Here is a 14,404-nt window from a genome sequence, read left to right on the forward strand (position 1 = left end):
GAGGCCTCTTACTCAGCACCCAGTGCTTGTACTCACAAATTAGGATTAGCTGCCTTTAGGCATTTTAACTGCTGTTTTATTGCACTTACCATGATTTTAATTTCCCTGACTGGAACATGACAGATGGCAGTGGCTTCCAAACCTAGTGTATTGTCTCACCAACACACTCCAGTCTCTCTATTTTTTCTGTCAGGCAGACTCACCACCACCACATGGGGGCGCCAGTCTCTTGTCCAGGGATTCTTCCTCTACCAACACAGCCGCAAACCACTCAATTTGCATTAAAAAAAATTGGGTGAGTTTTAAAAGTCCAAACCCGAGGCAAATTCCAAAACTAGCCCAAATCTGTACGCTGGTCGGTTTGGACTTTTAAAACCCGCCACTACATTTTAAAAGTAGCCCAGTTTGGCTACAAACCCACCAACCCTGTTATGCTGTATAAAACAAAGCGGGATGATACATCTCACAGTCTTTATAGTGTAAAAAATGGGTCAAAATTAGGGTTGCCACGTTTTCTGGAAAAAAATACCAGCCTTCCTATAAATTTATCTTTTTTCCCTGTTTGAGTTGAGTTCTAGCCAGGACAGTATACTACCGGCCAGGTGGCAACCCTAGTTCAAATGGGTTAGTGACTTCCACCAGAAGCAACGCAAAATAATAGCGTCAAAGCTGGCGTTCACATGCATACCTCCTAACTATTCCGTTTTGAGCGGGACAGTCTTGCTTTTGACAACTCAGCCCGCAATCCCGGATTTGTACTGATATATCCTGAGGTTCTCTTTCATCTACTGCACTGAAGATCCAGAAAAAGATACAAAGTTTCTAACTTAATTGGCTCTTGGCAGAGAGCCCAGTATAATTTTGTACCAGTTTAAGATAAGAACTAAGACAACTTAAAGGGCAATTCACCTCCATTAGCGAAACTGTAATAACACATAAAAACCACAGAAATGTGTTTAAACGTTGGGAGGTATGCACATAGGGTTGGCCACCTTTTACAGGCCAGTGATGGGCGTGGGAACTAAAAGGGTGGGCCGTGACACAAAAAGGGCGGGGCCACAGGGGTCATGCTGCAAAAGGGGCAGGGCCACGTCGCACAATGGTAAGAAAAAGAAGAAAGTGTAAGTTCCACCAGAGGGCCAAGGCCTTTTTTAAAGGGTATTACAAATTACCAGCAACTACATTGCCTGTAAATTTGTAATACCGGCCTTGGCAGGTGTTTTGTGGCAATCTGCACATGGTGTAACATTAAACACACCTTGATAAATCCTCTACTTATTTTACACAGTTTCTTCAATCAATCTCCTTTTACACAGTATACTAAACATGCCCCTTTGCATTGACCGAGCACAAGCTCTCAGTTTCCAACACTGAAATATTTTACTCCTAGCCAAAAGTCGCTTACGTGATACGTCACTCCGCTGGCTTAGTGATAGTCGTGACGGAACAGTCTCGCGTGAGCCTCGTGACGTCAGGACAGGCGCCAAGGCGTTTGTTGTTATCGGTGTAGCGATCTGGAAGTGTTGGGGCAGTATGGGGGAATGCTGTAACACGTCACTGGCTGGCTTTAGTCCCATTAATACAAAGCCAGAGCTACAAACAAAATGACTAGCGCTGCTTCTGCTGGATCTCTAGTCCAAGACGTCAAAACAATGCAGGGAGAGGCCGCTACGCCGTGGGTTTGTGGGGAGTGGGAAGAGAGGAGCAGCCGTGCCCCCGGATCCACAGAAGATGATATGAGGCAGTTAGAGGCCAATTTGCGCCTTCAGTTGCACGAATGGGCTCCTGTGCTCACTGCTGTCCAGCGCCTCTTAGTGTGGGAAAGAGCCCTGCCTAGTTTAGTCACTGCGGCTGCTCTCCATGGAGTCTTCTGGTGAGAGCCCATACTCACACACACTCACTCTCAAACACACTCACTCTCACACTCTCTCAAACACACACACATACTCACGCTCACTCACACACTCTCACACACACACTCTCACTCTCACACACACGCTCACACACTCACTCACACACGCTCACACTCTGTGTTGTATAGTTTTTCAATTAGTATGCGTTCAATTATTATTCTTAGGGTTAAATAACCAGATGAACTGCTGAACAAAAAAGTTCAATGATTCAGAAACCATTAAAACATACAGCCCAACTGCAAATTGTCTCAGCCCTGGGTTGGCACTGTCTGCATCACATTAAAGTTCATTTAAAGGCAAACTAGCTATTATTGTGCGTTATTTCTATGTGCCCACAACAAAATCAGTTCTTACAAGTGCAGGACAACAGTACTTTATATTGTAATTCCTTTAAAACACTTTTTTTTTTTTGCTGTTACTGTTCCTCTAAAGGAGACATTTTGTGTAAAAAATAATTATGTACCAGTGCGTTATACTCACTTAGCTATAGAGGAATTGTGGTTAAAAAAATAGTATTTCAGGTTGGTTTATTGAATATTTCTGCAAAAACCCTAATAATCCCCCCCTTCTCTTCCACTTCATGCTCCCTGAAAGCCCAGGCTGTGCAGGGGAGCCGGTGTCACTCAGCTCACTGCACTGTAGGAGAGGAACCAATCAGCAACTAGCAGGACCTGATAGGGAACTGAAGCCTGTATGTGGTTGCTTGACTGCAGGGCTGTGATTGGCTGTCCCCCTTTTACTGTGCTTCTGGTAGGGACCATTAGGACACGCCCATCCCTCATTTGAAACACATGGGACCAGAGAACATCTATAGGGAGCTCCAATAAAGGGGCTATTTCTAAAGATAATATTAATTTTTAGCACCATGTAAAAGCAACACCATATATTACTTATAATTGCCTACAAAATGTTTCATTCTATATGTCTCCTTTAAATATAAAACTTCTGACACCCTCCCCATACAGTGACAATACCGTTGTATTGAATTTTTACAGAAAAATGTCAGTATCACTTTCAAAGCATAAGCATATATAGATATTATTGTGCAGGAGTATATTGCATATGCCAGGCTTTATGTGCATGTACATACTCTTCTAGTAAAAGCCTGGTTTCTTTAGTTACCAGACTTGCTTTTAATTTTGTTTGGTTGTTAACTGCTTTGTGAGACTGAGACAACCTGCAGCCAGGACCATTAGAAAGTTCATGATTTGAGGGTTTTTTTTACTATCTCCAAAATTAAGAACAACAAAAGTGTCTCATGTGCAGCCTCTGTATATGTGCCAGATATCTAATCTGACTGCTCAATAGTAAGGAGTGGCTGTGCTGAAATGGCCATAACAATTTTGAAAACCAACTCAGGGTTAAGTGCAAAGGGTTAGATGTGGCCCACAAAGAGGGGCACCACTTTACACCATCTGTCAATGTTGCCTCATTTGTGTTTCTGCAGCTCAGTCCACTTTACTTTCTTCATGATTTTAATACCACTGACAGCAGCTCTCCAGATACAGTATGGCAAACATTAGCATGAATTGTAGTTTGTTTTTCCTTGGCCTCTGAACCTTTGTGTAAATAAGTGGAGTGGCTTGATCATTTTTATAACAAGCAAGTTAATGGATCTGAGCTTACGCCAAATCAATGTTCTGTTACCTGTACTGGTTCTGCTGATGTTCTGAATACTCATGTCTTCTCTCTGTTTCCTCTGCAGGCTCTTTTCATATCTGTCCCCAAGACCTGTGTTTCTATTATGCTTTTTCATGTTATTACTTATTTGTGTGGCACGCTGGAAGCCCTGGCTGGTAGCCCACTTCAGAGGTAACCATTATTAGCTTTCATTTATAAACGTAAAATAACGCCTTCTCTGATTGCCATCTGTGGTTGACATTTCATTGTTTGCTCTAGTGGGGAAATAGTGAAGAAAAGCCTTTCTAGGCACAATACCAGGGAAAATAGTGTAATCAATGCTAAGATGTTCTCTGCTCCTGAACATGACGACTGTACCTCTAGTATGGACAGCTTGCACTTGCACTTAATTTAATTGTAACTTGGGTCGTTATAGGTGTTCACTGCATGGACCAGGGGAATATATCAGTGAGTTTAAGGGCAAGTCAGCCCCCAAAATAATGTTAAAGAAAAACGTAATTCTATATATTCTTGCTATATATATATATATATATATATATATATATATATATATATATATATATGTATATGTATATGTAGAACAGGACAGCTCCCACCTTCAGTTAAAGCTACCTTGTAGCTGCCCCTGTGCCCGGAGTAGAATATTAATACAAAAAGAACAAAAAACCAGCACCAGGGGTCTTTGCAGTGAAGAAAACTTGTATTGTCACATTAGTATGTACAACCGACGTTTCGGTCCCTCTTGGGACCTTTATCAAGGTGATATTACATACATAGAAAACCAATTAAATACCCTCCACCCACATCACGTGACTGTGCCTGCGTTGGCTTGTGCAAAATTAACTCTTTATATGGCCTTTTAAATAGCAGCAGTGAATAATCTTAAAATGTTGATTAAAACAACTTACTGATTAATAAAATACATTGTGACTAAAACACTGGTGTATTAAAGTGCTGCGTGCTTAAAATAGTGATTAGGTTAAAAAAACTTAAAATCTCTAAAACCATATTGTAACGGCACTTGCAGATTATTGCAAACCATATGTACTAACTAATGTCTAGTTGGTACAAAAAGTCAAAACTGTTGCTATGTTACATCTGTAACTAATAATCATATTATCTACTAAATTGCAACATATTATTTGTATCTAAACATTGTTTCAAATCCTAGCAAAAGTTAGAAAGAGCATAGTAACTGCTATATTGTTTCTTTTTTCAAATATACATAAAAGTTATCTCCTATCCAGAAACCCATTGAATTGGAGGGTAGAATTTAGCCCTTTCGGAGCAACACACCCTAATTCGAATGTCCAGAAGGCTTCCTTTTGTAGTAAGATCCGGTCAATATCTCCACCCCTCCGTGGGCTTTTTGCCACATCTATGGGCATGCATTTAAATGTAGATATGGGGTGCTTCGCTTTCAACCAATGTTGGGCAATGGGTTGTTTAGATATATCCTGTTTCACCTTTTTACTATCATAGTTAGTATCTAATGCCGCCCATATCGTTGACCTATGCATGCTGATTCTGTCCCTCAGTTGTCTCATGGTCTTGCCGCAGTACAGCAGGCCACACGGACATTTAATGATGTATATCACATTTTGTGATCGACAGGTTAATCTATGTTTTATATGGTACGCTTTCCCACTATGAGGATTAAAGAATTGATCCCCAAGTATTAATGTATTGCACATCACACAGTTATTGCATTTAAAAACTCCAGGTTTTAACGTAATGCCTCCTGTTGACTGTACATACTTCTTTGCCGGGTCTGCAGGTGTCAATAGTTCCCTCAAGTTTCTATTGCGTTTAAAACCAAAGCGGAGCTTCTTGTTCACAAGCTTCGACATGTCAGGGCCAATGCTGTAAAAGAGATTTTTTGATTAGGGAAGAACACGGCCCATAGGTGTTCATATAGAACAGATCATCCTGATTCCTATCTTGAGTCGGAGTTTTGGCTCGCAATAAAGTCGCTCTGTCCAAACTCAGTGCCCACCCTCTGGCTTGTGCAATGATTTCATAGGGGTATCCCCTCTCCAAAAAGCGTGCCGACATGGCCTGCAAAGCTTTCTTTCGTTCCCCAAGATCACTCGTGATTTTAACCACTCGATCTTGGAAGAGAATTCACCAAATGCTTTGGATGACTGCTCCTATAATGAAGCAACGTGTTCCTATCTGTTAATTTTTGATAGATTTTTGTCTGAAGTTTCTTATTAGGCATATCCTTATACACCGTGACATCCAAATAGTGCATTGATGTATTGTCATAACTTAGGGTCAATTTGACTGCAGACGGTAAAGAATTGAGATCATTTGTAAAGGAAATCAGGTCCTCAGTGGTGCCGTACCAGATAAAAAACAAGTCATCGATGTAGCGCCTATAGTATGCTCCAAAGCGACGAAATAACGGGTGACACAACAAGTGCTCACTTTCGTATTGATGCATGTATATATTGGCATACGTAGGCGCTACATTCGATCCCATTGCTGTCCCCGATAATTGAATATAAAATTGGTCTTCAAATTTAAAGTAATTGTTATAGAGAATGTATTCCAATAGTGATATTAAAAATTCAATGGGAGGGCCTTCATACCCATCACAATTACTTAGCAGATCTCTTACCGCTGCCAGACCTTGAGCATGGGGAATGCATGTATATATAAGCTTTTAACGTCCATGGTTACAAAGTAAAAGTCAAATTTTTCACTTTGAATGCTGTTTATTAGCTGTAAGAAGTCGTTGGTGTAACTCAGAAAGGTGCTTAACCCTCGCACTACGGGTTGTAGCCACTTATCCACAAATTTGGCAATGCACTCCCCCAGGGAACCTCTAGCCGAGATAATGGGCCTCCCTGGTGGATGGGTAAGGCTATATATATATATATATATATATATATATATATATATATATATATATATATATACACATATATATACACATAACAAATTGTCGATGGATATTAAGTTATTTGTATTGCTTTTGAAAGCAGTGTTTGGCTTTCCCTGATGGCTCAGACTTATAAAACAATGTAAGACAAGGCAGCTGATTAAAAGACCTGTCATTGCTGGGGAACTAAGACTTTTGCAACATTGTTTAAAATGCTGTTTAAAACCAGGAGTTAAACAAATGCTGCTTTCAATAGCAATTGTTTTTACAAATAACTTTAAAACCACGCAAAATGTTTAATGAATGTATATTGGAAAGTTGCTTACAATTATGTTTTCTTTTATTAGGCAACATTTTATTTTGGGGTTGACTTCTCCTTTAAAGTGACATGAGTACATGCAATTTACTGAAGAAATCTACAGCTGCAATTCTTCCCTCTGCTGTATCTACAAGCTTCTACACCAATAGTATCATGATATGTTGTCTCAGCATTGTGTTTATCAAACTGTTATTTAAGCCAAAGTAGACTTACCCTTTAGCTACATTCCTGCAGAAATCTTTTAATTCTGCAGCACCTACTGTCTTGACTGGCTTGACACAGTAGAATTTACACTTTTTTTTGTTTGCCTGCTATATTCACTGGCAGAACACAGTCCTGCAAAATCAAAGGTCTCAAGCAATACTTTATTTATAAGTAATGTTTATGTATGTATGGAGAGAGAGAAAGAAAGAGAGAGATGCTTATTTTTGAATTTATGACTTGTGGGCAAGTTTTGTTTTCATAAAAACAGGGTTACTGCCAAAAAGAGCCTCCTATAGGCTGTCAGTCCACGCATGGGCTATCAATAGAGAAAAACATCCCATATTTGGCGCCCACAAGAACTTTTTGCAAACATGCAAAAAGTTCTTGTGGGCACCAAATATGGGATGTTTTTCTCTATTGATAGCCCATGGGTCTCCAACTTTTTTTTACATTTGAAAGTGGCTTATTGGTAAAAAATATGGGGATCCCTGGCTTAACCAATGGGGATGATCTATTGAGCCTTGCGCTAACAAGCTTAGATCAATCTGCTCATGCAGATACCGATCTGTTACTTTGCCTGGGTTTCCAGCCAAGTGGATTTACCCGTTTCAGCCATCCTCATGTTGTGGATGCATTGCCTGATCCTCCAGCTAGTATTCGTTTTATTATGCAGGGCATTATATTTCTGGACCTGTGTACTATATGCATGGATCACTGTGGTCCTTACTAGATAGGATAGTTGCCCTTGTATAGTCCTTTACAAAGTATTACCAGTTATCATTATTATTATTATTGCAGTTTTGTTTTCTTTTACAGCACCATCTTGGGGAGATTCTTCCAGTGATAGGTATGAACCAAGCAAACACTTGAATAAAAATTAAACGCTTTGTATCAATATATCAACTCTTCATTGTTTTCTATAACCATTCACGGCTGTTTAAATGCACATTTGTTTTTTTATGCATCCTATTGTGCTAGGAGAGAACATCTGCTGCTAATGTGTTATTCATGTGTCATTCTGGAATCTTTAAAATGCTGTAAACAGTTGCAACTGATGCTGGCATGTGGGTTAGGCATGCTTATTTTGGGGAATTGTTGGGCACGTAATATGCACCCATCTGGTTTTTACCAGCTAAGTGCTAATTAAGCTGTGCTCATGCATGGAGTGTGAATCAAAATAGGACTTAACATTTCAAGAACCAGGCAGCCCCCCCCCCCCATTATCAAATCTTAGTGATTCTAAGATGATAGTAGGGCTGTCTTCTTCAATGATCCTTTAGCTCACACATGGAACATGAAATGGAACGGCATTAAAGATTAGCAGTGATTCTTCCGCAATCTTATTTATCCCATAAATGATTCTCCAGAACCAGTCATGGCCCAATCACAGCCTGCACTTTTATGTACCCTTTCATTATGTCATGTACAGGGAAGGAGAAACCCACTTCCTCTGTAAGTAGTTTGTTTGTCAGCAGCTTTAAATGAAATTGTAAATATCATGTTTTTAGCCTTAAGACTGCAAGGGTTATTTCCAGGGAATGATACTGAATATGTAAATGGATTGAATGAATGTAAATGGTTTTGTTTACTCTATTTTCTAGTTCTTGACAGCAGTCGATAAACCTTTAATAAATGTACCTATTTGTGTGTGTAGTGAAGCCCTGTCGTCTGTGCCTGGAGCAGGTCCCCCCCGCCTTCTAAGTGTGCCTGAATTGTGCCATTACCTATCAGAGTGCTGGATAACCTCTCAGCAGTACATCCAGGAGCTGTTGCTCTACAAGAAGCAGAATCCTGGCACTGTGAGTACTGTTTTCTCAGCCTCTTGATCCTTTCTACAGTCAATTAATATCCAGTAACGTTGTAGCCAAAAAATCCCAAAAGTAATCAATAAAGACTCTTTCTTTGCACAATGGATTAGTTAGAACAATAGAGGCTTTTTGCAATCTGATGGTGTTATAGAGTTAGTGGTGGAAAGCAACAGGGCAGCACAAGTAATTCTATTTAAAGTGGCCACCCAAGATGTTGGTTTATTTGTATTTTTTGCAAATTCACACTTTCTCTCTCCAGTGTGATTTGGACATTAATTTTGTGAAGCTAAGAGATACTGGCAACAACACTCAAGATTAAACCTGGATCTTTATGCACTGTTCCATTAGCAACCTCTGACTACGCTGGACTTGTCAGAGACCGTTTTTATTCCCTGTGCATCCTGTTCCCAGACTGCTGTCTTTCCAGTGGTCAACCATTGGTGCAGGGTGTACCTCCGAATAATAGGCTTTTATGGTATAGCAGTGTGAAGCAGTTTTATTGAGAAGGACTAGTGGGCAAACCTCTCTCAAAGTTTTTTTTTATTATTTTTGCAAAATAGTCCCTGCCCCTGTCTGAATGTTAGGAATGATCAAGCCTATGTGTATTGGCAAACGAGGGAATTACTTTTTTATAGCGGCTTATTCAAATGGGACCATGTTTCTTGCCAATAGGACTTACCTTTAAAAATGTATCAGGCCTTTTCACATTTCTGTTCTTGAGCTGTTGCTAAACTGTATCTACCAACATCCTCTGGCAGCTTCAGCGTACCGGATGCTGTAGTCCATCAGAAGATGAAGAAAGAAAAAATATTAACCACCCAGTGACTTAGTTTGATGTTCTTCCTCTCTCTGCCTCAGTTTTGCGCTGTAGTGTGCTCGGGATGTGCAGCATTGGCTACCATCGGACATTATGTGCCAGGAATTATGATCTCCTATATAATCTGTAAGTAAATAATTGAGGAATATAGTACTGCGGCAGTGTTTGCTCTGGTAGTCCATGGTTATTCCTATTACCCTCTCTTGCAGTGCTCAGTGTTTTGTTGTGGCCAGTAGTGGTTTATCGTGAGCTGATTCAGAGAATGTATACGGCACTGGAACCAGTTCTCATGAAGTTGGACTACAGCATGAAGGGAGAAGGACTGCATCGCTCACACAAGAGTAAGAGAAGTGGTCATGCCCAACCAGACACAACAATGTATGATATTACAGGAGGGCAGTGCTAAAAGGGCTAGACTGCTCTGAGAGCTATTAGTGTATATACATATGTATATATTTATATTCCCAGAGAGGCAGACAAAGAAAGAAGCTGAACAAGGTGAAGAATTGGTTGCTGAAACAGACAGTGAAAGTGAGATTGAGCTCTTTGGATTTTCTCCGGAGGTAAGTCTGTTTTAGAAAATTATTGGGTGGCGTGGTGAAAACTGTGCCTTGCAGAGCCAGACTTAAATAATGCAACATCCCTGTAGGCACCCCAAAATGTGTTTTAAAGGAGAAGGAAACCACCTGGGTGCAAAACCCCTCCCCCCTCCCCTGTGTTGCCCCTCCTCCCCCCTAGCCTACCTGTCCCCCTGGGCAAATGCCCCTAACTTGTTACTCACCCCTCTGCGCAGGTCCTGTCCACGGAGTTCACAGTCGCCATCTTCTCCCACGCGCATCTTCTTCCTGCTTTGACCGGCGTCTTCTGGCGCATGCGCAGTAGGAACAGTTACCGGTACGGATCTACTGCGCATGCACCAAATGTCATGAAGTTTTCCGATTCCACTTCGTGACATTCGTCGCATGTGCAGTAGATCCGTACCGGTAACTGTTCCTACTGCGCATGCGCCAGAAGACGCCGGTCAAAGCAGGAAGAAGACGCGCGTGGGAGAAGATGGCGACTGTGAACTCTATGGACAGGACAACACAGGGGAGGGGGGGAGGGGTTTTGCGCCCAGGGGGTTTCCTTCTCCTTTAAGGGATCTTAGGGATTCTTTATTGCAGCTCCAGGTATGCCTTGCTAGCAAGCATTAGAGGGAGTATGAAAAGAAGCAGTAAGCAACAGATCTTTAGGTGTAGCAGTGAGCCTTTAAGGAACAGTTCAATGTAAAAATAAAACTGAGTAAAAACATAGGCTGCGCAGCATTAAAATGTTTTCAATATAGTTAGTCAGCGGATGTCTAATGTTATAGCCAGAATACAACTTGCATCTCTGTAACCTGTTAGTCTGTCACATCGGACATAACTGCTCCGTTAGTTGCTGAGCAGGCAGGTCAGGATCAAACACAATTTTACCCAGTTTTAATTTTACACTGAATAGTTAATTTCAAGAAGGGCATACATGTATCCATAAAAACATACAAAATTGATTATTGGTAAGACTTTTGTAGCCAGCTGATCCCTACTGGTATCCGTGTACTATGGATACTGATCGATTCAGGTAAGTTTAAAAAAAAAAATAATAAAAATCTGACAAAGCACTGTTGCTCCTCTTCACTTCCAGACTCTGCCTGAATGATCTGAACAATGGAAAGGCAACTGCACAGCGTGTGGCGCCTCATGCACACTGTTCATTAGGTTGGAGAGTCTACTGGATAAGTCCATGTATGGCTTGGTACCAGCATCCCATAACTTTTGAACAAAACCTCTTCCAGAAATGGCAGATCCGTTTAATTACAAGATTGAGCAATTTTTTTTGGCCTAATACAAGTCATTTAAAGGAAAACTATACCCCCCCAAAACAATGTAGGTCTCTATAAAAAGATACTGCATAAAACAGCTCATATGTAAAACTCTGCTTCATGTAAATAAACCATTTTCATAATATTATACTTTTTTAGTAGTATGTGCCATTGGGTAATCATAAATATAAAATTGCCATTTTAAAAAAATAAGGGCCTCCCCCTGGGATTGTACGATTCACTATGCACATAAACATTCCAACAAACCATGCTTGTTAGGTCAGATGAGCCAATTAACAGACAAGAGTTCTGTCTTTTGCTTCCACACTTCTTCCTGTTACAGTTAGAGTTGTAGTATTTCTGGTCAGGTGATTTCTGAGGCAGCACACAGACCATCACGAAATGGTGGCTCAAGGCAAGAGATGTAAAAGGGCAAAATTTACTTAAATATATAAACCAGTTTGGTATGATTCTTTAATATGCCTGTTGCTTAAATTTTCATTTTGGGGGGTATAGTTTTCCTTTAAGACAGGGAAGTTTTTTCACATTCACAATTTGTTTTTATCAGTTTTATGGCTAAGACAGAACAGCTCTCTGTGTCTCTGGGCCATCAGGAAAGAATTTGTGAATGGAAGGTTGCTGAAAATATATAGGCATATTTTGTGCCAAAAGTTTCAGGGAAACAGCGTGGGCAATTTGGAGGTATAAGAAAACTCTATCCATATAGGCCTACTTTTAAATGCAGTGCTGTGCATTCTGTTTCTTTAAAGGTATACGAGTTTGCGACCAGTATATAGAGTTTAACATTTTGTTCTTTGCTTGCAGATGGATGTAAGAATTACAGCCTTAGCTCTCTCCATTACAGACTCTGAGCTGTCTGATGAGGAAGCCTCCATTCTGGAGAGTGGTGGATTTTCAGTCTCTAGGGCAACCACACCCCAGCTGACGGATGTGTCGGAAGGTGAGAGCTTAACTTTGCAAAAGAGTTTAAGTTCCATTATATAGAATTCTGTTGCTTAACTTGCCTGGTGTACAAATCTACACAGTGCTCAAGCCTACCAGATAAGAATGCCATCCCCAGCCCAGCATGATTGATGGATGCAGACCTGCCCTGAGGTACCTCTGAGCGTTTGCTCAATATGAATGTGTCTATCACTTTAAGAATGAGAAGAATGCACAGGAGGACTTTGGAATTCTGGAATTTTTGGCATACAAACTAAACTGGGGTGATAAAGTGGATGATATGGGATAAATGCATCTCTACAGTATAGGTCAGAGCAACAGTATTACCGATCTATTGGCAAAATTCATAAACATTATTTAAATACTTGAACCAGGGGAATGCACCAAAGTCTTCATTTTTGCCCAGATACTTAGTCCTCTGCAAAAAGTTTACCCAAAACTGAACTCATCAGGAATCCTAATTTGCATATTCAGAGTTGATCAAAATAAAAAAAAAATCCATGACCTGAAATAATTAGTGTCTTTCCTTGTCCAGTGGGTTTGCATTTGGATTTTCTTAAGATAACACATACTGTACATATAACTTGAGGTAAAATTGCCCAGAGTGCTTTTAGACAATATGTTTTATGGTTGGCTATATGTCTCAGTATTTGGATGAATCTGAGTGCTGGAAATTAGCCAAATGTTAAACAGAATCTTGAATTCCATGTATCCCTGTCATAATACTTAATAAGATGATGCAGGCAATATCAGCAATACCATGAAAATAACTCCAAAGTTCTCCCCTTACCATGATTTTTTTTTTTAAGATCTAGACCAGCAGTGCACTGTGACAGAAGAAGGTTCTGCACCCAAAGAGACCAGTGACTTGTCTCAATGGCTAGGGCAGCGCCCAACTGGCGGGAAACCTTTATTTGAAACTGATATGGCGCACTCACCTGCCCACTCTCTAAACTTAGAAACCGAAGAGCTGTTGCCTTCTCTAACCTCCCCGCTGCACTTTATTAACACTCACTTCAATGGAAAGGGACAAGCAGTTGGATTGACAGGTCAATCCCTGAGGGAGGACAGTGGAGCTATTCCCTCTGATTTGCAGAGCCCCGTAATGCCAGTTGCTATTCTGGGACCCGCTCTTTCTGAAGTACAAGAGGCAGGAGACGATGGGGAGGATTTTGAGTTGTTGGAGCAAGAGGAGGTGGATCGGATGGAGCAGGAGCTGGAAGAGGCTGAGAGGCACCAAGCTGCCGGAACATCAGAAACTCCTGTCTTTTCACAAACCGAACAAGAGAAACCTGCTTCCTAGGGATTACAAAGACTAGATGTGTAGGGGAGGGCACAAGGCTCCTCTCTGATTTGTCTACATGCACAGTATCTGCTCAAGGGAAAGTTAACTTTAGTGTGTTACAGGCATAAGCAACTGAAACAACTTTGCTGTTGGACTTTGTTTTTTATTTATGCCTTCTAATATTTTATCACTACAATTTATATCCTGCCTTTTTCCAAAGTAAAATACAAAATGCTATCAGTGTGTTCTGGTTAGTTGTTATGGAACTGAAAAGCAGCTAGGACAATCGCCGGTGGCATCAACATTTCTGCAATTGCTTTGTCTCAGTGGCTACGGCCTGGTCCCCAGTGGTATCTAGCAAATTGCCATTGAGATGAATGCGATGTTTTCTGCTGGCCATTTGAGCTACTCAAATGCTTTGAATCACTGAATGTGCCATTGTCCTGAGGTATATTATTACAGGTTTGGGACCTGTTATCCAGATTGCCAGGGACCTGGGGTTTTTCCAGATAGCAGATCTTTCTGTAATTTGGATCTCCATACCTTCATAAGTCTATTAGAAAATAATTTAAACATTAAATAAAGATGATTTTGCTTCCAATAAGAATTAATTATATCATAGTTTGGATCAAGTACAAGCAACTGTTTTATTATTACAGAGAAAAAGGGAATCATTGTTAAAAATTTGGATTATTTTGATAAAATGGAGTCTATGGGAGACAGCATT

General features: G+C 40.6%; 1 protein-coding gene across 2 annotated transcripts in view; it reads left to right on the forward strand.

Annotated features, from left to right (window-relative positions):
• The first annotated feature begins 1,445 nt into the window (after positions 1-1,445).
• Positions 1,446-14,404, forward strand: part of retreg2.S (reticulophagy regulator family member 2 S homeolog) — a 13,372-nt gene continuing 413 nt past the window's right edge. Inside the window, 10 exon segments of one of the 2 annotated variants that reach the window (NM_001095932.1) lie at positions 1,470-1,873; positions 3,619-3,725; positions 7,781-7,811; positions 8,619-8,763; positions 9,631-9,715; positions 9,799-9,930; positions 10,058-10,152; positions 12,255-12,390; positions 12,476-12,545; positions 13,202-14,404. The exon segment at positions 13,202-14,404 is cut by the window's right edge and continues 160 nt beyond it. In NM_001095932.1, coding sequence (NP_001089401.1) covers positions 1,605-1,873; positions 3,619-3,725; positions 7,781-7,811; positions 8,619-8,763; positions 9,631-9,715; positions 9,799-9,930; positions 10,058-10,152; positions 12,255-12,390; positions 12,476-12,495 — 1,020 coding nt within the window. In that variant the 5' untranslated portion in view covers positions 1,470-1,604 and the 3' untranslated portion in view covers positions 12,496-12,545; positions 13,202-14,404. 2 annotated transcript variants of the gene reach the window in all.

Source organism: Xenopus laevis, chromosome 9_10S, assembly GCF_017654675.1.
Source record: "Xenopus laevis strain J_2021 chromosome 9_10S, Xenopus_laevis_v10.1, whole genome shotgun sequence".
Classification (NCBI taxonomy): Eukaryota; Metazoa; Chordata; class Amphibia; order Anura; family Pipidae; genus Xenopus; species Xenopus laevis.